This window comes from Lemur catta, chromosome 2, assembly GCF_020740605.2.
Source record: "Lemur catta isolate mLemCat1 chromosome 2, mLemCat1.pri, whole genome shotgun sequence".
Lineage (NCBI taxonomy): Eukaryota > Metazoa > Chordata > Mammalia > Primates > Lemuridae > Lemur > Lemur catta.
Window position 1 is genome coordinate 81,292,744 of NC_059129.1, and position 22,125 is coordinate 81,314,868.

The 22,125-nt window shown below is 34.4% G+C and overlaps 1 protein-coding gene across 6 annotated transcripts in view; it reads left to right on the forward strand.

Moving 5' to 3' along the window:
- Nucleotides 1-22,125, forward strand: part of DOP1A (DOP1 leucine zipper like protein A) — a 98,174-nt gene that overhangs the window by 61,882 nt on the left and 14,167 nt on the right. For 5 of the 6 annotated variants that reach the window (XM_045543949.1, XM_045543948.1, XM_045543945.1 and 2 more), the window contains 13 exons: nucleotides 1,517-1,617; nucleotides 2,972-3,231; nucleotides 4,859-6,848; nucleotides 7,692-7,803; nucleotides 7,915-8,097; nucleotides 9,608-9,733; nucleotides 13,096-13,230; nucleotides 14,897-14,952; nucleotides 15,824-15,928; nucleotides 20,235-20,301; nucleotides 20,538-20,682; nucleotides 20,850-20,929; nucleotides 21,987-22,096. In XM_045543949.1, coding sequence (XP_045399905.1) covers nucleotides 1,517-1,617; nucleotides 2,972-3,231; nucleotides 4,859-6,848; nucleotides 7,692-7,803; nucleotides 7,915-8,097; nucleotides 9,608-9,733; nucleotides 13,096-13,230; nucleotides 14,897-14,952; nucleotides 15,824-15,928; nucleotides 20,235-20,301; nucleotides 20,538-20,682; nucleotides 20,850-20,929; nucleotides 21,987-22,096 — 3,470 coding nt within the window. The remainder of the gene's footprint in view (nucleotides 1-1,516; nucleotides 1,618-2,971; nucleotides 3,232-4,858; nucleotides 6,849-7,691; nucleotides 7,804-7,914; nucleotides 8,098-9,607; nucleotides 9,734-13,095; nucleotides 13,231-14,896; nucleotides 14,953-15,823; nucleotides 15,929-20,234; nucleotides 20,302-20,537; nucleotides 20,683-20,849; nucleotides 20,930-21,986; nucleotides 22,097-22,125) is intronic. The other variant, XM_045543947.1, reaches the window with a different exon arrangement.

Sequence of the window (22,125 nt, forward strand, 5' to 3'; positions counted from 1 at the left end):
AATAAAGTATAAATTATATTTATAAGCTTAGCATGTTAATATGTGAGATTATATTTTTGCATCATAATAAATATCCAAAATAAGAATTTTATATCCTAATGTATAGCAAGTGTGATACATAAGTCAAAGATGGCTGAGTTATAAGTCAGCCTGAGAAGAGGCTGGAACAATCATTCTGATTGACCTACCTCTTCAGGGTAATTTAGTGAAGCCTGTAGTCTTCCCGTGCTGCTTTCTAATATAATTAGGAGATTTTATTGAAGAGCTTGTAGAAGTGGATTGCACTATTTTTTAAAAACTCGAAATGCTAGTGAGTTTGAATGAATCGTGTTCAAAAACACATTGTGTTAAGTAAATGAAGCATTTGGCTGAGGGGGAAGTGGTAAATGAAGGAGTAAATGAAAGGAATGAAAAGTTTATTCCAAGAAAAATGGTAAAATTCTATTTCTGCTTCAACACATTCTTTCAAAATTGTTCAGAAACAAAATTTTAGATAAAGCCATGTATTTTAATCTATTAATGTTTATTTTATGTTAAATATAAATCCAGGATAAATTATATATCTGTTTTTACTTGTATAACATTTCATTTTTATAGAAGTACTTCTAAGTTATGAATAAAGATACATATCCATGGAAAAAATTAAAATACCTTTCATTACTTAATTTTTACATGTTTCTGTTGGTTAATGTACAAATGCAGGCTTCATAAAAGCATGTATAAAGCCCATAGAAAAAGTAAGCACTCCTCTAACCTATTACAAGACGTTTAGATAGCTGCAGTCTGGTTTCTTGGGGCTTTTGCTTGAAGAATTCCATAAATACTAGATGAAGACTGTAAAAGTTTTGATAATGTGACAATTTCTACTTGGTTTATATTAATACATGCTCATTATCTAATACGCAGTGCTTGTCTTTATAAACGATTTATTTTTGCATTGTTCTATCCATTATCTTAATGCTTAATCTTTTTCCAAATAATCCCAAAAGTCATTTAATATCTTTCTTATGGAAATAATTTTTAAGTGTTTAAATTTTTGAGTATAATAAACCAGCTTTATAAGTGATGAAAAACTCATTTGGGATTAATTTATCATTTCTGGGAGAAAAAGTAAATTATATAGTGCAATAAATTAAGTTGACAACTAAATGTTTACATTAAAATGATGGCAAAAAATGTTTCCTAAACTCAAAATATCATGATATGTATATAATTACCTTTTTCCTTCTACTGTTATGTAGTAATCTAGTAAACTTACCTAAAGTCTAAACTAAGTAATAATTATTTATGAGGCAGGGTGAGATCCTTTAGGTTCAATATTTCTATATATGTTTAAGTATTTTCTGTGTTTCTACTTTCATAAAAAATATAATTAAAATTTATTTCAAGGCATATTTGAGTACTGTGGACATTGAACATAATACAATACTCCTAAATAGTTACTTTGATTTTACTAAAATCATTTAATATCTTCAAGAGAGAATAAAATAATTTAATCTCCCATATTTCTCCTCAGAAAATAAGAATGGAAGCACATGCAAAGTTTGCAGTTCTTTGGCATCTAACAAGGGATCTTCATATAAATAAGTCTTCATCTTTTGCACGTTCCTTTGACAGGTTGGTTACATTTTATATTCAGATTTTACAGTCAGATATCTTAATGTCATCTTTCTTCTTTAATCCATTATCTAGTTTGGCAAAGCTGGAAGATAGCAGTTTACACATTTTATAAAAAGAAATTTTAAATTATTTTGAAAAATCTATATTAAAATACATGATATTTTTACTTATCTACCAGATTTTCCCTTCCTAGCTTTGGAGTGCCCAGTGCCCCTTCATTGGATGACTATTCATCAAGTCCCTACTTTGTGTCAGACACCATTGTAGGTGCCAGGGATACAGCAGTGGATGCAGCCCTTTATATTCACATTCAGTGAAACTGTGTATAACTAGCTGATTGTATTAAGTGTTTCTCGAGCAATTATTCTCAATCTTCTGCCTGAACTAGACTTTTAAAAATCTATGCATCAATTCAAAGAAACTTGAGCTGCCTGAGAGCAGTTTTACTTTTTGTCTAGACTACTTAGGGGACTCATACCTCAAATATCAGATTTGCATTAACTTCAAAGGAACTACCATATATAGGTAGATTCACATACTATTGTAATATAATCTCACCAGCAGGTCTCATAGAGGTGGCCAGAAATCTAACTATGGTTTAAAGCTCAGCTCAGCATCAGATGTGTGCTCTACTGGACATTATTTTAGCTGGTGCTTTTCAACCAGCATTACCATTTGTAAGGGATCTGCTATTGAACCATGTATTGAACCCCTACAATATATTGAATATTATTGAAATTGCACTTTACAATAACCATTTCTAATGTGACAACTACCTTTCCTCAATTTACAAGTGAAGCAGTAGAGGCCAGGAGAAGTTAAATTGCTTGCCTGAGACCATACAGGTGATTTGAAGCTTAGGTTTTCTGATTTTTAAACCACAACTTCCTACCTTTAACAGAAGGTCTTCCTTGAATTGAGCATTTAGTTTGACTCACGAAAAGAATGGGAGCACAGGAGCATGGACTAACATAGAAGTAGTATTGACTTGCAGAAGGTTCAGTATTTGGTGATATGAAGAGGAACATATTGCTAAAACAAGACTAAATAAGTTTTATTTTCTATTTTGTATTTATCTTATAAAAGTTATGTATGCTTGTGAAATTTCAAAAACATAATTTTTTTTTTTAAAGGACAAAAGCTGTTTTTTTCCTTTCTTAGTACACCTCCTGAGACTGTTGGGATTAAGATTATAAAAATGTGGTGGTTGAAATTTATCTTAAAGTATGACTACTTTAAAATAATTCAAAATAAGAAATAATTTATGATAATATTAATTTTAGAAAAATTAGAGTGTTACAATTAAAGTAGGTGTTTTGTTCTTTGTTTTAATTGTTGGTTTTTATTTTAGGTCACTGTTCATCATGTTAGATAGCCTTAACAGTCTCGATGGTTCTACTAGCTCTGTGGGACAAGCCTGGCTGAACCAAGTCCTACAAAGACATGATATTGCCAGAGTTTTGGAACCATTGCTATTGCTCCTGCTTCATCCAAAAACTCAGAGGGTTTCAGTACAGCGTGTACAAGCAGAACGTTATTGGAATAAGGCTCCTTGTTATCCAGGAGAGGAGAGTGACAAGCATTTCATGCAGGATTTTGCCTGCAACAATGGTGAATATCACATGAAAGTAAAATGGCTTTATTTAGAATTAAGTTATTAAAATAAAGTGAGAAGCGAACAAAACAGTGATTAGCAAGAGAACTGGATGTGAGATTTTCTCCATGGGCTTATTTTCTCCTCTCCTCATGTACTAGCAGTGCCATGTGGGCCACTTCATTGACCATCTTAGAGGACTTGGATCTCTCTTATTAGTTGGTTCTTTCAGAGGAGGAATCAGCCACAGTTCTGGTCAGATACATTCTTCAATTTTGATGGGAATATCTTTAGAGCTTAGTCAGCAATCCTGATCCTTCAAGACTCTGTATATACTTCCCTGGGAATTTATAGTAAACCTATAATGCACATTTTATATTTGATGAGTCATTTTCCTCATCTGTAAAATGGGAATAATAATACCCACCTCTCAAGGCTTTGTTATGACCATTAGATGGAGTCATGTTTGTGACATGCATAAATATTCACTATTATTACAAAGTCTACACTTTACAAACTGTCAATTGGTGCCCTCTATACAGTGGTAATGGCCCCTAATATTAGATGTATATGTTATACTTTAGGGACAAAAGACTCTCACATATCTCATGTATGTCTTTTGACAAATAACCCTGTTAGATCAGTAATGAAAATGTCATTTTATTGAGCAAGTTGCTGATGCTTAGAAGGCTGTGGCTCTCTCAAAGTCCCACAGCTGGTAACTGATGAAGTTGGAGCCAAACCATCGTGCTCCTACTCCATCTCTAGTATGTTTCTACAGAGCCTTGTTTCCTCTTTCTAGCTTCCTTTCCACTGCTCTCCCTGAATCTTCTAAGAACTTGCTCTGCCTTGCTTATTGCCAGAATGTCTTTGTGTTAGCACTTTACCCATCTGCTGAATTCTCACCTCCCCTCTGAGATCAGTGTCAGACCTTATCTGCAGTATCATGATGCCTTCTCTGAATTTGATAGCATTGGATTTGTACTACTTGTATGGCACTAAGCCTTTTACCTTTTCTAAAAAAAAAAATCCCCTCAATATATTTATCGTATGCCCCCCAAAAATCACAGAAATGAATGAATATATATATGTGGTCCCCTACTAATTTTAAACTCTTTAGAGAGGAGCAATAGTGTCGCATCCTTCTCTCCACCTTCCTGGTTTAGGGGCTTACACATATGAGACAATTCATAAATATTTATTGAATCTTATTAAAATCTTATAAGGTTATGTACTTATACATTTGACTATATCCTAAACTATTTGAATTCTTAGAAACAGGATAACTAAAGGGGGAAGTATTACGCAGGGAATAAAAATAAACTCTTAACCTGCAATAGAAATGATGCCTTATTTTGGGGAATAGGGTAAACTTTTATATTTTATCTATATTAAATGTACTCTTCTGTTTAATTGAATTGAATAATAGACCTTCTATTGCTGAATTATCTTTGTTAAATTCTAATAGTCACCTACATAATTTTCTGACTTAAAAGATCTAAAGTAATGATAAAATGTAATTTTAACAGGAAAATATAAGTAGATGACACTAGTTAAAAATCGAGTTTAGTCTAAATTTCTACGTTTCGATTATTTTAATACATTTTATATTTTTCTTTCCTTACTGTTTTTCTCATACACCAGTAAGCCAAGTACAACTCATCACATCAAAAGAAAATGGTGAAAAGCCACTTACAATGGATGAAATAGAGAACTTCAGTCTCACTGTTAATCCATTAAGTGACAGACTTTCCCTCCTAAGTACCAGCAGTGAGACAATTCCAATGGTTGTATCTGATTTTGATCTTCCAGACCAACAAATAGAAATACTTCAGAGTTCTGACTCAGGATGTTCACAGTCCTCTGCTGGGGACAACTTGAGTTATGAAGTTGATCCTGAAAATGTGAATGTCCAAGAGGATTCTCAAATGCCAAAGGCAAGCTCCCCAGATGATGATGTTCAACAGGTAGTGTATGACCTGATATGTAAAGTTGTAAGTGGCCTCGAAGCAGAATCTGCATCAGTTACATCTCAGTTAGAAATTGAAACTATGCCCCCAAATTGCAGTGATACAGATCCAGGTGAAGAGGTGATTAAAAATGAAGATCATTCTACTCAGCAGAGTCAGAAGGCTTTGCTGAGTGATGAAAGTTCTCAGTTTCTGTCTGCATCTGCAGAGGGAGACCATGAGTGTATGGCAAATGGAATCTCTAGGAATAGCTCCTCACCTTGTATTTCAGGAGCCACACAGACTCTTCATGACTTTTCTATTGCTTCCACAGAAACCAAATCTAGACAGAGGAGTCACAGTAGTATTCAATTCAGCTTTAAAGAAAAATTAACAGAAAAAGTCTCAGAGAAAGAAACAATTGTTAAGGAGTCAGGTAAACAACCTGGAGCAAAACCTAAAGTAAAACTTGCCAGAAAAAAGGATGATGACAAGAAAAAAACTTCAAATGAAAAACTCAAACAAACCAGTGTATTCTTTAGTGATGGTCTGGATTTAGAGAACTGGTATAGCTGTGGAGAGGGAGAAATTTCTGAAATTGAGAGTGACTTGGGTTCTCCAGGATCACGGAAATCTCCCAATTTCAACATCCATCCTCTCTATCAACATGTACTCCTGTATCTCCAGTTGTATGATTCATCAAGGACTCTATATGCTTTCTCTGCGATCAAAGCCATCTTGAAAACTAACCCTATTGCTTTTGTTAATGCCATTTCAACCACTAGTGTAAATAATGCATATACTCCTCAGTTGTCTCTGCTTCAGAATCTATTGGCCAGACACCGGATTTCTGTTATGGGCAAAGACTTTTATAGTCATATTCCAGTGGACTCAAATCATAACTTCCGGAGTTCTATGTACATAGAAATTCTTATTTCCCTCTGCTTATATTACATGCGTAGCCATTACCCAACTCATGTCAAGGTTACTGCACAAGATTTAATAGGCAATCGAAACATGCAGATGATGAGCATAGAAATTTTGACCCTCCTCTTTACTGAGTTGGCAAAAGTAATAGAAAGCTCAGCAAAGGGTTTCCCTAGTTTTATTTCTGATATGTTATCTAAGTGCAAAGTTCAGAAAGTGATTCTTCATTGTTTGCTGTCATCTATCTTTAGTGCACAGAAATGGCATAGTGAAAAAATGGCAGGTAAGAACATGGTTGCTGTGGAAGAAGGTTTTTCAGAGGACAGCCTTATTAATTTTTCAGAGGATGAATTTGACAATGGTAGCATGCTCCAGTCACAACTTCTTAGGGTGCTTCAGAGGCTGATTGTTCTAGAACACCGGGTAATGACTATTCCTGAAGAGAATGAAACAGGTTTTGATTTTGTTGTGTCTGACCTGGAACACATCAGTCCCCATCAGCCCATGACTTCTCTTCAGTACTTGCATGCTCAGCCAATCACGTGTCAAGGCATGTTTCTCTGCGCAGTGATAAGAGCTTTGCATCAACACTGTGCATGTAAGATGCACCCACAATGGATTGGTTTAATCACATCTACTCTGCCTTACATGGGAAAAGTTCTACAGAGAGTGGTTATTTCTGTGACACTACAGCTATGCAGAAATTTGGATAATCTAATTCAGCAGTACAAGTATGAAACAGGATTATCTGATAGTAGGTAAGGGTTGATTTTTAATTTTGTTGTCATTGACAATTTTTCACCTGTATGACTGTTTAAATGTCCAGAAAGTCAGTCACAAGTAATAAGTAATAAATAAGTAAATAAATCAGTGGTTTTCAATAGGTTATAAATAGTATGTAACTTTCACAAAGAAGAAAATTCAGCTTGAGAAAGGGTATCACTAAGAGAATCTAGAACAGAAAAGGGAAGGAATATTTAAACAGGTCTTTTTTCTCCCATGTGCTGAAATTAGTTTTGATACTCTATTGAGCTGGCAAAAGTAATAACCTAAGGAAAGGATTTCCCCAGTTTTATCTGATATGTTATCTAAGTGGAAATTAATTTCAGCTGAAATTAAATTTACAAATCTTCTCCCATCTAATTTTATTTCTTGTTTTGGATTTTCATGGTTTGTTGGCAAATTCCATCTTTGTCCCCAGGCCATGTTCAAAATTAGTCTGTGAAAATTAGCCAAATGTTTAGTAGACTGGTGTCTGATTTTTCTCCAGTATAACCTTAGCTACTCCATGTAAAATAATAAGAAAACTGCCTGTATCATTTAATATTAATGTGCCTGCCATTCTCCAGGAAGTAGAGAGTCCCTGGCTATATTTGTTTATTTTGTATAGCATTCTTTAGCCAAAAAAGAATTCCAATACATTTAGTCCAACTCACTTATTTTATAGATTAGGAAAGAAAAGCACCTGATTTATTCTTTTAGTCATTTATTTATCTAATATTTATTGAACATATATTGTGTGCCTGGCATCATTTACTAGTGATAAAATATGAACTATGCCTTCATTGAACTTGTGTTCAAATGAATGCATTTTATTTCAGGCCTCTGTGGATGGCATCAATTATTCCACCAGATATGATTCTTACTCTTTTGGAAGGGATCACAGCCATTATCCATTACTGTTTGTTGGATCCAACTACACAGTATCACCAAGTAAGACTGCACAAATATTTGACTCCTTTTTAAAGATTATGAGGTTTAATAAGTTTCCATTTGTAAACCTCAGTAAGTAATACTATGATTTTTCTGCCCCAACTGTAATAGCTCTTGGTCAATGTAGACCAAAAATACTTGTTTGAAGCACGCAGTGGAATCCTCTCGATCCTTCATATGATCATGTCCTCTGTAACATTACTTTGGAGCATACTACATCAAGCTGATTCTTCAGAAAAGATGACTGTTGCTGCATGTGCATCTGTTACCACTATTAATCTTGGAGCCACAAAGGTTAGACAATTCATACTTAATCTGTAGAGCTCAAGAATATATTTGAGGACCTTCCCAAAGATTATATTCAGAATATGTGAATAATTTGTACAGCATTTTTGGCACCCTGTAAAGGATGAGTAATTAATTATCAAATAGTTTTTAACAGTTTTATTGAGATATGGTTGACATATCACAAAATGCACCTATTTTAAGTGCACAATTCATGATTTATTTTAGTAAATTTAGAGTTGTGAACTATCACCCCAATCCAATTCTGGAACATGTACCTCACCATAAAAAGATTCCTTGTGCCCATTTGCACTCACTCCCTGAGCTCAGCCCTAACCTCAGTCTACCACTAATCTTTTTTCTCTATGTATAGATTTGCTTTTTCTGGGTATTTCATATAAATAGAATAATACAATATTTGGTCTTTTGTGTCTAGTGTCTTTCATGTGACATGTTTTTGAGGTTCATTCATACATGGTATAACTTTGTTCCTTTTTTTAAAGACATTTTAAGTTGATATTTTAATATGCAAAGCCCTCCTCAAAAGCAATTTAGCAAATATATACAGAGAGCTTTAAAAGTTTCATAGTGTTTGACCTAGTAATCTACTTTAGGAATTAATTCTAAGGTAACCAAAATTATGCAAATATGTAATATACAAAGTGTTCATTTTAGCATTATTTAATGGCAAAAAAGAGATCTTAATAAATAAGGAAATGGTTAAATAAATTATCCTTTCAGTGTTATATTGTGTAGCCACTAATAATCATGATTTTGAAGAAGTCTTGATGGAGAAGTGCTCAAAAGTTCAGTGAAATGGGGATGTTACATACTTGAACAAATAGTATATTTTTAATTGTGTAAAAAAAGTTTATCTGCAGACAGAAGACTAAAGAAAGTTCATGTGTTAACAGTGATTATCTCAGGATGATGGGATTAATGGTTAATTTTTAAAAAAATTTTTTCATTCCTTGTACTCTTTGGTATTCTCCAAATGCTGTGCTATGTCAATTTGTCAAATTGACATCCCTCAGTAACCTAATTTTACTCATAGACCTGACCACCTAAATCTGGGACCCATGGAAACATATATGAGATTGAGGGAAGGGAAGGGTGGGAACCATTAGAACATTTTATCTAAGTATTGATGTTTGGATTAAACTATACTTTTTATATACAAGGTGTTTTGTAATTATAAAATGGCTCACCATTTTTTAAAAGACTCTACATCAGACTTAATAAGTTGAATTTCATATGTTGTGTTTTTCTAGCATTTAATCACAGTGACTAGATGGGCATTTTGCTGATTGGTAACTATCATTTTATAGGGTTTGTATTTCTTTTAGATTTAAAATGCTCATGGTTGTAGTTCTTAACACTATTAAAATTTCCTCTGCTGTTATTTAGGTAATAATACATATAAATACTATATATTATTTCAAAAAAACCCAAAAGTACAATCTAGTTATTAATATTTTCATTTTTTGTTTCACTTGTCATTTGCTTCAAATTGTTTTAGAACTTGAGACAACAGATCCTTGAATTACTGGGCCCCATTTCAATGAATCATGGTGTTCACTTTATGGCTGCCATTGCATTTGTGTGGAATGAAAGAAGACAAAATAAAACCACTACCCGGACCAAGGTATATATTTGATCCTTTGGTACTTTTTGTTTTTTCATTTGGTAAGCATTTGGTGAGTACATACTAATTCACCTCTCCTTAGGTTGCAATGAGGTTGGGGTGGATAGGCAGTGGAAAAGCAAAAGTTTATCTACAGGTTTAAATAAAGACTTGTTGCCTAAATTTAATTGTGTTGATTAAAATTTGAGGTCAAGTATAAAAGGTATTTCATGTAAGAAAGAAATTAGTATGGTGTTAAAACTGTAACTATATTTTAAATAGAAGTGGTAATATGGTACAGTATATTTTTAAAATGCTAGTCATGTAGAGTATAAAGCAAGGATATGGAGAGAAGTTTTCATCTAGACTGTAGTTTTCCATTATAACATAAAGCCTTAAATAGTTCATGTTTCTAAATGTAATTCACATATTGGTTTTGACTGGATTATATATGTGACTTTTTTTGTATGTGAGTTTGAAAACTCAAAAATGGTGTTCTATATTGGAAATAAATCATTATACATTAGAATAGTAAGCTATCAAATAACTTACATTCATAAATGGGCATGGTTTTTCCATCTAAAGATTCTTGATTTGATATTTTTGTGTTGATTTCACATTACATTTCTAAAGTAATAAAAATAAACATTCGTACCATATTACACTATTTTGCATGTGAGGATTCAGTAGTAGCTATCACATTGAACAGAATTTTTTAATCTTGAACTATTTCAAAGTGGTCAAGGGGATGTGATTTAATGTGGCATGTTGAACACACATTTGTTTCTGCTCTCTACCAATAAATGAGAGTAAAAGAATTTTAAAAGGCCATAAGCACAGTGGGGCACACCTGTAGTCCCAGCTACTCAGGAGGCTGAGGTGGGAGGATTGTTTGAGCCCAGTAGTTGGAGGCTGTAGTGCACTATGCCTGTGCCTATGAATAGCCACTGTACTTCATCCAGGGCAACATAGAAAGACCTTGTCTCTTAACAAAAAAAAAAAAAAGATGAATTTAAAAAGACATAAACCATAAACTCACAATTACAGAAAAGTTGGGAGAGGTGACCACAGAAAAATAAGAAATGTCAGCAAAATATTGCATAATGAAAAACACTCATCTGAGTTGTAACTTAGTAGAGAAAGCTGATATCTAACTGCCTGCCTGTGAGAGGAGTTGAACCAGTTCCTGTTGTAAGACCACAAGTGGTCTCTGAAAATAGAAGTGTCAGATACTTTTAAAGACAAAGGGTTGGGATGGGGCCGAAATCTGGAGAATTGGCTGAAAGTTTATACAAGGATCTGTTAGATGACTTCTAGATTCTTTTTCCCCAACCCAAGCAACCACTCCCTTCTCCTACCCAGCAGGAGACTAGATCCAATTTTACTCTGTAAAGAGTTTGATAGGGTCTCTGGACCCAAGGGCAGGAGGTTCACACAGGTAGAAACTAGACTTCATGCTGAAAGCAGGAGTGTTCAGGAAAAGTCCACATATTGAAAAATGGGAATCAATGTCACCCCACTGAGCTGGCAGGAAGCTTTATTGCTCCCTCCTTCCAGGGTTCAAATCCTGACTTCTCCCCTCACTAGCTGTGTCATCTCAGGATAGAAATACTACTTTATGGGGCTGTGAGAATTAAAAGAATCTGAAAATAAAAAGAAATATATATATATATATATATATATATATATATATATATATATATATATATATATATATATATGGTTTAGAGCAATGCTTAGCACTTAATAAGCATTCTATAAATATTAGCTGTATTATTATTCCTCACATTTAAATATGAATAGAGAGCCAAGGATTACCAGTCACATGAAGGAAACTCACTAATGTGACAGACAAAAACCGAAAGAACTAGACTAAAAATGTCAAACAATGCAGATCACAGAAGAAAATGGAAATAAGGGGTAAAATCCATGAAATAGGAAGAGAAGATTTTATAAGAACGACCATTCCAAAAGTTTAAAATGTTCTTATATATTAAAAATTCTGTAGCAGAAACAAAGCAGTATCAGTTAGAGAGTTGGAACAGAAAGTGGATAAATATCAGAAGTGGAATATAAATTGAAAGATATGGAAAATCAGAGAAAAGAGGTAAGAATATTAAAGGAGTGATACTAGAGGCCCAATGTCTTTTTGGAGAAAGAAAACAAAAAAGTGAGAGGAGAAAAATATCAAAGAAATAGTACAATAATATTCCTCAGAAATGAAGGAAATGTTTCCAGACTGTGCCCAGCACAGTGTAAAGCAATCCACACCAAGATCAGCATGTAATTTCAGAACACTGGAGATAAAGAGGAGATCCTAAAATCTTCTAAAGAAAGAATACTGGTCACATTCAAAGGAATAATGATAAGATTTGTCAACAGTGACACTGGAAAATTTAATGGGAAGGTAGTCTCCACCTGTAATTCAGCCAAACTGTCACTCAAAACATTTTCAGCCATGCAATGTATCAAAAAAAAAAATTGCCATCAGTTCACGTTTTTCTCATCTCCTAAAAGATGTAGCTCCACCAGAGGAGGAGTAAACCAAGAAGGAAGAAGACAAGGGATCCAAGAAATACAGGTTCCAACACAGAAGGGCTAGGGGAATCTCTGGCATGATGGTGACAGGAGAGCAATCAAGATGACACTGTGTAGCAAGCATAGAGCATACCAATCTAGGGTAGAATAAAAAGACCTTTAACAGAAATGTCCTAAGAGAAAAAAATAGAGAAGAGAAGGAGGAAAAGGTACAAGATTAATTACCTGAAGTATTTGAATATATAATTAGAGATTTATATCTGGAGCATTTAGGAATGAATTTGTGACAGATACAGAGAAAACAAAGCAAACAAAGCAGTTTATTAAGTCTAGGAAAAAGGAAAAGTTGTATAAGAGAAGAAATGTATGCAGCACAACCATAAATAGTCGTGAATATTGGATATGGATTTAGATGAAATTATGATATAACTATGTTGGGAGGATAGGGAACAAAGTGTAGGAGAGCTAAATCTTTGTCTTCTAAAGTATTCATGGGAAATGAAGAGATGTTGAAAATTGAAAAAAAATTCATGAAATGGGAAAAACAACACTGTATGTTATTTAGAAATAATAGAAAAGAACTAAAAGAGTTGAGCATGGCTTTGGGACATGGGAAGGGATAGGGCAAGGTACTATTTTTTCCTTACAAAGCTTATTGTCCTATTTGATTTTTTGAGATGATGTACATGGATTATATTGATTTAAAAAATTTACCTAAAGTAGTCAAGGGTCTTGAAAAAGCCTTTATATTAAGAAGAGACCATAAATAGTCTCTTAGTTCTTTGACGTCTCTTAACACTTATGTACACACACACATATATGAATACAACGCTGTGTTTATTCAGGTCATTCCTGCAGCCAGTGAAGAACAGCTTTTACTAGTGGAACTGGTTCGTTCAATCAGTATTATGAGAGCAGAAACTGTAATACAGACTGTGAAAGAAGTTTTAAAGCAGCCCCCAGCCATTGCCAAGGACAAGGTAAGAAAGAGCTTTTCTCTGTTTTTATTTACAATTCTGTTTCAGAAATGATGCTGGTAAGTACAGTATTTTTTATATGATAATGTCTTTTTAACTAGAGTGCAGATTGCAGAGATGACTGCATGTGACCTTCACACTATTTTTAACAGTTTTTAATATCTATAATGACTTGCTAGTCTGATAATTCTTGTAGCCAGTGAAGAGCAGTTAACGGCTCATATCTGCATATGTACATCAAAGGCAGTCAGAAACTCTGTGAAGGAAATTCTTACTGGGAGATTTTTCTGGTCATTTAAAGGAAAAACACAGAAACCAGAGCTCAAGTCTGCTTACTCCACTTGTTACTGTTTTTCACGCTTTCCTTATTGCTTTCTTTTCTGAATGACTCTTTCAATTCTGTAAACTTTCCAGATTTTGCCATAACCTTAGTTCTAGGCAGTGTCATTTCTTGACCACATACAATACTGTGCTATGCAAGCAATACAGAAAATGAATGACATAGTCCCTCATTCACCTTTCATTGTCTCTAATTAGGCAGTCATAATAGTCTACAAATGAGGAAAATTATGGACTGTTCTGCTTTTTCTGTTCTTTTTTCAAGCGTTACCAAGAGGTCATATTTTGTTAGAAAATATTTACCAACTACAAACATTAGATTCCAAGCCAAGCCAAAATAGACCTAAACACATCCTCAAAAGAATTATAACATACATCTGAGAGTACTGAATTATGTTTTTCCTTTATCTTTTTCTTGAGTTCCAAAAGGAAAAGGATGTTTGTTTTTCTGAATAGTCAGTGTCCTTATTAACTTTTTAATAATTTCCTGACTATTCTAAAAGCACCTCTAGAACATTTGTCATAGGATTTTTAGTTTGCACATTAAAGCTCAATGCAGCATAGTATTTCAAGCATCTGCTTGTGCCAGACATGGGGCTGCACATGAGGGATATGAAAACAAATCAGAACTAATTCCACCACCACCACCACCCCCTCCAACTGCTGCCCCCTTATTGATTTCTGAATCCATTAGACACTTGATTTTTCTTTGTATGGTAAAAGGGGAAACCTTCAAGGGAGTAGTTGGGACTAAAAAAGAACAAATTGGTAAATGTCAGTGGACACCAATATCATTTTCTTGAGGGCAGATGATTTTGTTATATGTTATACTCAGCACTATCTTTAGTTTAATGGCTTTAAGCTATTAAATTTTAAGCTATTAGGAATTTAACCCAAATTTGAACTAACTACCCTAATTTAACAGATATATGTAATAAATAGACTTAAATACAGATTTCATAAAAAATCTCAGCCTAATTCTGATAACACTAAGCATAAGTTACTCAAAAATAGTATTGGCGCTTACAGAATACATGAATCATTTAAAAGTGACTGGTGGAGTAACAACTTTTGACATGTGGGAGGAGAAATTGAGAGTCATTCCATTCCTTCTATTTTCCACTTTTTAAATAGCTTTTGTGTTATGAGTTTTCCCTACTAAGTGGAAGGGAGTTGCATGATTTTTTTTAAATGACAAACTAGTATTTGATTTTGTTTTCTTTTAAGTTTTTCTTATTAAAAATTGGCAATAAGATACAGAGTAGTTGCAACAATGAAAAGCAAAGGCAGCATTTTTCTTCACTATAAAATTGATTTCTTTTGTTTATAGAAACATCTTTCTTTGGAAGTCTGCATGCTTCAGTTTTTCTATGCTTATATTCAAAGGTAAGATTACTGATGTGGATCTCTCCTTACTGCATTAGCAATGTATAAAAGTTAGGAAGAATATAAGAAGAAAAGCACTTGAATTCTTTCAAGAAGTTACTGGAATTTCCCCCTGCCCCCAAACTGAAAGAACAAATGCTAGAAACAGAGCAACATTGTTTATGGGTGTATTAATACAAATCCTGGGTATCTTAATGACCCAGCCATGCAAATCTTACAAACCTAAAAACCTAAAGGTATTGAAGGTACCTGGATGTTAAAACACTGAATTATAAGAAAATCATTTAAATAGAAATGAAAATATAGGTGAACATGTAGCAATCCATTCTGTTTTGTTTCTTTTTAATGTTAGGAATGATGACATGAAAATATCTTGTTATTCTATTTTGCATTTAGCTGACCATGAACAAAAGTTAGTTGATTTGAGTTTTGGTAAACTTCTTACTTGAGAGCCTGAATCTTAATCCTCTCTTATAGGATAATTCTGTTTTAATGACCAAACTTGGCATCTGTTTCTGATCTATGACTAACATTTATAAGGTTAGGCTATTTAATGCATTTAAACTGATTGTGACCTAGAACAAGGACTGCCTAAAATCTGAATTTAGAAGAAATTGCATTGGGTATTTGAAATGTATTTAGTTTTCTTCTTAAATAGTATTAGTTGAAAATATAAAGCTTTTAAGAATTTTGTTCTGTCATAGTCTATAAAAATTTAGGGAATGTTTCAGAGAAACTAGTAGAAAAATGTGTTAAAGACTGTGGGAATTGTCTTTAAGTAGAAATTTGGAAAATAAAACTGTGAGAAGATATAAAGAAAATTAAAGTTTACTATGGCTTTTTATATATACAAATTATGTTTATCTTGCAGAATTCCAGTGCCCAATCTAGTGGATAGCTGGGCATCACTGTTGATACTTCTGAAAGACTCTATACAACTGAGTCTTCCAGCCCCAGGGCAGTTTCTTATACTTGGGTAAGCAATTTCACTTAAAAATATTACTTTGAATAAAAGGATAGTGTTTACTGTCCAAACTGCTGAATAACAGATGTTTTGGGTGACTGTGTGATCTCTCCATCTTCTCATAGGGTTTTCAAGATACAGAACTAGATGTATAAGGCCTGTAAAAAAAAGAAAAGTGCTGAGGGGAGGAAACAATGTTTGTTTATACATATACAAAATGTAAATGCACTAGCATAAAACTGTCACAACAGTAGTTATTTTGGGGGAGAACATGGGATTGAAAGGGAAAGGGGAGTGAGTAGCACGACTAAAGGGGAACTTCATAGAGGAGGGGCATTTGGACTTGGCCCTGAACATAAACCAGCTTGGAAAAGTCATTGTCTCTCAGTGTCTTGGAATTTCCTGATCTATGTTAATTTGTATGATTATTTGATAAATCATGGTCACCCATAACTGCAAGCACCATAATGTTATAAATAATGTCTGCTTTTTGCTCTCCATTCTTGATTCATAATAGATCCCCAATAAACATTTGCTCAGTAAAATAAAGGTAGTAGGAGTAGAAAATCTTTGTGGAGATGGGAAGGGGAAGGATATACAAGGGCAAAGTCCATTATCTGGTTTGGTGATAGAGTAGGGCACAGGCAGTAGAATGGTGAGAAATAAGAGTGGATGAAAAGAGAGATAAGAGCTAGATGGGGAAAGACCTTGAATTTTATTTTAAGGAATTTGTGCTTGGAGGAGGGGGAGGGTAGGAGTGGTTGCAGGTTTTGAGGAAGACATGCATGACTCTGGCAAGTTAGTGGTAGGATAGATCAGAGGGGAACGAGGCTGGGCTAGGAATTCTAAGTGGGAAGTAGAGACAACTATTGATGATGGGATTGAAAGAACAGGACAAAGAAGTAAAAGGGGCCAGCAAAGGAGATAAAAAAGGAAATATCAGAAAATGAGAAGACAACAAGGTATATTCATTGGTCTAGAACCAAAGGGAGGTGAAGAGGGCTTGGTTAACACTTTCAGAAAGGTTAAGGAAGATGAAGAAGGATAAGAGGCTATGTTTGTTGACAATTTGGAGAGGCATTGGTGATTTAAGAGAGGAATTGGAGAGGTGGTAAGCACAGATGTTAACAGCAAAGGGTTAGAGTGAGAAAATATTGATTATTCTTTGAGAATATTGGATCATGAGAACAAAGAAATGATAGTAGGAGGAAATGTTTGGAAGTTGTCATTTTAATGGTAAGAAAGCCCTGAGTATGCTGAGTAGTTAATAGCGAAGACTGAACTTGTACTCTGACAAGGTTCGAATCCCAGTTCCTTACTTATTAGCTGCATGGCCTTGAGGTTATTTAACCTCTCCATCTGTAAAAATGGGGGCAATAATAGTGCCCACCTCATAATGAGGATTAAATGAGTTAATATTTATTAAATTCTTAGAACAGTACCTAACATTAATAAATGTTGTCTAAGTGGAGAGTGATAGAAGATTCTAGAGTGAAGGGGGCTCATTGATAGTACCAGATTTCAGAAACAGTTGGAAGGGGATGGAGTACAGAAAATGAGAGGTATAAACGTGAGAAAGAAGGGTGCATTTCTCTTAAGACTTTGCTACTCAAAGTTTAATCCTTCAACCAGCAGCATTGGCATTACCTCGGAGCTTGTTAGAACCCTGGTCTCAGGTTCCACTCCAGACCACTCAAATCAGAATCTGTATTTTAACAAGACCTCCAAGTGACTTGTATGCACATTAAAGTTTGAAAAGGACTGTGTAAGACAGATAGAAGAGATAGTATAGAGTAAATCTTTTCCCCAACCTTGCCCATTGATGATGTTAAGAGCCAGCAAGAGTCAACATGTTATCATACTAAATGGTTATAAAATCAACCAATTGTAAAGAACTTTGACCTTTTGGTCAACTTCTGTAGTTCTGATGGTGATTTTATATATGTAGGTGTATAATTCTATATTCATAGACTTAGCTTCTACCCTTATTGTTCTCAAGGAACTGGCACCCAATGGTCTGGCAGCCAATGGTCTTGAAAATTTTGAAGTGAAGAGGAGGGAAGGTGAGGGTTCTTCAGTAAGATGGCCTCAAGTTTTCTGGTAAATGTGGGAATGTAGACTTCCACCAGGAAGCAGAAAGGAAGTGGTGACCCAATGGCGAGAGCTTGAGGAAAGCAGATCAACATGTAGTAGCTAAGTAACACTGAGGGCCCAGCCCACATGTGTTAATCTAGAGGTCCTGCTCAAGAATTGCAGAGATCAGGATGATACCTGGACTCCTGGAAGGAGTTTTAGATGCTGGAGGTATGATGAAAAGAGTAGTAGACTCAGTATCTACAGTTCCTGGATCATAGATTGTAAGATAACTAATGTGCATGGTTTTAGTGATGAGAAATAAATGTAGACACTAGAAATCAAGTGACAGTCTCATAAGAATTTCTGATTCTTCTAATCTTGAGTTCCAGCCCTTATCTCTATGACCTTGGGTACATCAGTAAACCTAATCAAGACTGTTTTCCCATGTGTCAAACAAGAATAATATCTGTTCTACCTAATTCTGAGTTGTTTTAAGGCTCGTAGAGGGAATGTATGTTCAGTTCTTTGAATCATCACCAGATAACCCTTCTGGCTAGTTTCATTAAAAAATTAAGTCCATCTATTGTGATCTGTAGCTTCTCCCCTAGATTTTCCTGTTTCCTCACTTATCCTTTTTCTTTCTCCTTTCTCAGATATTGAAGGATCCTACCTCCTTCTCAACATGTGTGTACTCTTGGGTGTTAAAACAAAAAGTTGAACATTTTCAGTTATACTAGAAACTTAATTTCCTTTTAAAGTTTCTGTTGGTTGACTGGGTGCGGAGGTTCACGCCTGTAATCCTAGCACTCGGGAGGCCGAGGCAGGAGGATCGCTTGAGGTCAGCAGGTCAAGACCAGCCTGAGCAAGAGCGAGACCTGTCTCTGCTAAAAATAGAAAAAATTAGCTGGTCATGGTGGCGCATGTCTGTAGTCCCAGATACTGGGAGGCTGAGGCAGGAGCCTCGCTTGAGCCCAGGAATTTGAGGTTGCAGTGAGGTACAATGACACCACTGTACTCTAACTAGAGTGACAGAATGAGATGCTGTCTCAAAAAAAATTCTGTTGGTTTACCTTTTTTGCCAACCATTCCACTGGTCCTCTAAAATTTCCTACTTACAAACTAGAAATTGATGTGAAGGTTGCTCTCCAGTATCACTTTACATATTAGTTTGGAAGTAATTAGTGTATAATTTATCTTATAAAAAAATCAAGCCAAAATGAATATTAAGTAGAAACTTAGCAAGCAGTGGAAATGGAAATTTTTTCTTCATGAAGTATTTTTAATCTTATATATTTAATATATAGTAAGTCATCTTATATATTTAGTATATGTTAAAAATTTTGATTGGTAAAGCCTGAGCAATATAGAGAGACCTCGGGTGTCTCTAAAAAAGAAAAGAAATTTAACAAAAGATTAGCCAGGCATAGGAGTACACATGCCTGTACTCCTAGCTACTCAGGAGGCTAAGGCAAGAGGATCTCTGGAGCCCGGGAAGCTGCAGTAAGCTCTGATCACACAACTGCACTCCAGCCTGGGCAATAGAGCAAGACCTCATTTCTTAAATAAAAATAAAATAAAAAAAAAAAAAGATTGCTGGGTTTTTTGTTGATATATAAAACACATATAGAAAAACATATAAATAGTATATTACTCTACAAGTACAAAGTTTGTAAAAAGTGAACATGCCAACTATATAACCACAAACCCAAATTAAGAAATAAAACACTATGTGTCTTCTCTGGACCCATCCCAAAGACTATTCTTTCATTTCCCCAAAGATAACCACTATTCTACCACCACAGATAGATTTAGCCTTATTTTTGAACTATAAATATATATAAATATTTTATTTTGTGCCTGACTTCTTTCACTCAACATATGTTTGAGATTCATCCATGTAATTCACATAGCTATAATTCATTCATTTTCATTGCTGTTTAGTATTTCATTATATGAACATCCCACAGTTTATCTCTTGTGTTGTTGCTAGACATTCAGGTTCCTTCCAGTTTTTGGCTCTTACAAATAATGCTACTATAAGCATCCTTGTATATCTTTTTATGTGGATGTTTATACATTTCAGTTGAGTCATAGGATATGTGTGTGTGTGTGTATATAGATATATAATACTTCAAATAGAAATTGAGGCCAGAAAGCCACTTACTCATTGTGAGAAATTACATTGCATCATTTTCTTTAGACTAATATTTCCTGTTTCTGTTTTTCTCTTTTGCCCTGTTAGGGTTCTGAATGAGTTTATTATGAAAAACCCTAGCTTGGAAAATAAAAAAGACCAAAGAGACCTTCAGGTAAGGCATTCTGAATTAAGAGCTATTGCCAAAATTGTGTTTCTCAGTGCCCTCAATTTGAAAATGAGAAGGTCAAATATGATAATCTGTGAAGTTTCTTCCAACTCAGGACATTCTATGAGAATCAGCAGTGTCTATTATAAAATATCTGTTGTCAGAAATATGAACTACAAAAGTTCATAACTAGTATGTATGCGCATGTGCAAATATATAGTGGTTCTTTCTTATTTCTTTAGGATGTGACTCATAAAATAGTAGATGCAATTGGTGCAATTGCTGGTTCTTCTCTGGAACAAACAACATGGCTGCGACGAAATCTTGAAGTTAAGCCTTCTCCAAAAATAATGGTTGATGGAACCAATTTGGAATCTGATGTTGAAGGTAATGCTCTGAAACATTTAGGTTTATTATCTGTAGGCTTTTATTTACTAAGAAATCATTTCAGCTAGCACTGTAAGTACCACAAACTCATCCCTTTTCTCATGTTTCGCAAGTAGCTTTTTCAGTGGGGAAATACCTAACTATATCTTCATCTTTCTCTTATTTAGATATGTTATCACCTGCAATGGAAACCTCAAACATAACTCCCTCTGTATATAGTGTCCATGCATTGACATTACTCTCAGAGGTAAATATATTATCAAGATTTTTCACATAAACTTTCAGGTAAACAGTTTCATAATTAAATATTAGCAAGTAATTTTTATAGAGGAGTTTTCAATTTGAAAAACCATTTTTTACTTCTAGAAATCACTAGATAGAATTAACAAATATAAGGTTTTGGCCTTGTATGTATTTGTATTATTTAGTTTGTTAAACATTAATGATAATAACTTTAGATATTGCTCCCTCTCTGCATCCACTATTTTTTTTTTTTTTTTTTTTTTTTTTTTGAGACAGAGTCTCACTTTGTTGCCCGGGCTAGAGTGAGTGCCGTGGCGTCAGCCTAGCTCACAGCAACCCCAAACTCCTGGGCTTCAGCGATTCTACTGCCTCAGCCTCCCAGGTAGCTGGGATTACAGGCATCCACTATTTTTAAGTGTATTTTTTAAGAAAAGAAAGTACTTTTGTAACACAGTATGGTAGGGAGGGTTGGAGGTAGTCTAACGATGCCTGCCTCTGTAAAGTATTTCACAGTTTACCAAACATTTTTATATATGTTCTCTGACAGGCTCTTTTTAAAACCCTGTTATACAGCCTTGCATGTCATTTTTGTTTTCTCTTTACAGATGTGGATCCCGGGCCTTATGAAGATTAGAACTATATGACTAAGACCAAATAGCTATTAATTGACAGAGTTGGGACTTGTATGGCCTAGTTCTTTTGTTTAGTTTTTTTTAGGCCACCTTATGGTCAGTGAGTCAGAGAAAGAGAGTACTGAGTTTCTAGTTCTAAATTCACTGTTTATTCACTGTCACATTAGTTCTTGTACTCTTTTTTTTTTAATACATCCGTATCTCAGTTGGAAGTAGTAAAATTGGCCCACATTTATATCCGGTAGTTACAATGGACAGAAAAGCAGATTGTGGCAAAAACCATTAATATAAAAGTGATTTAGGAAGATCTAATTTTAGATTTTTCTGATTGTAAAGTATTCTAGATTTTCTTACAAACTGAAAATCAATACTGATGCTATCAGTTGCAGCTTATAGATTATACTCCATTTCATTTCTTATGTTTTTTAGGTGTTGGCTCATCTTTTGGATATGGTTTTCTACAGTGATGAAAAGGAGCGGGTTATTCCTTTACTTGTAAATATTATGCATTATGTTGTGCCCTACCTCCGAAATCACAGGTACTTGCTATTATTTAAATAGATTTTTA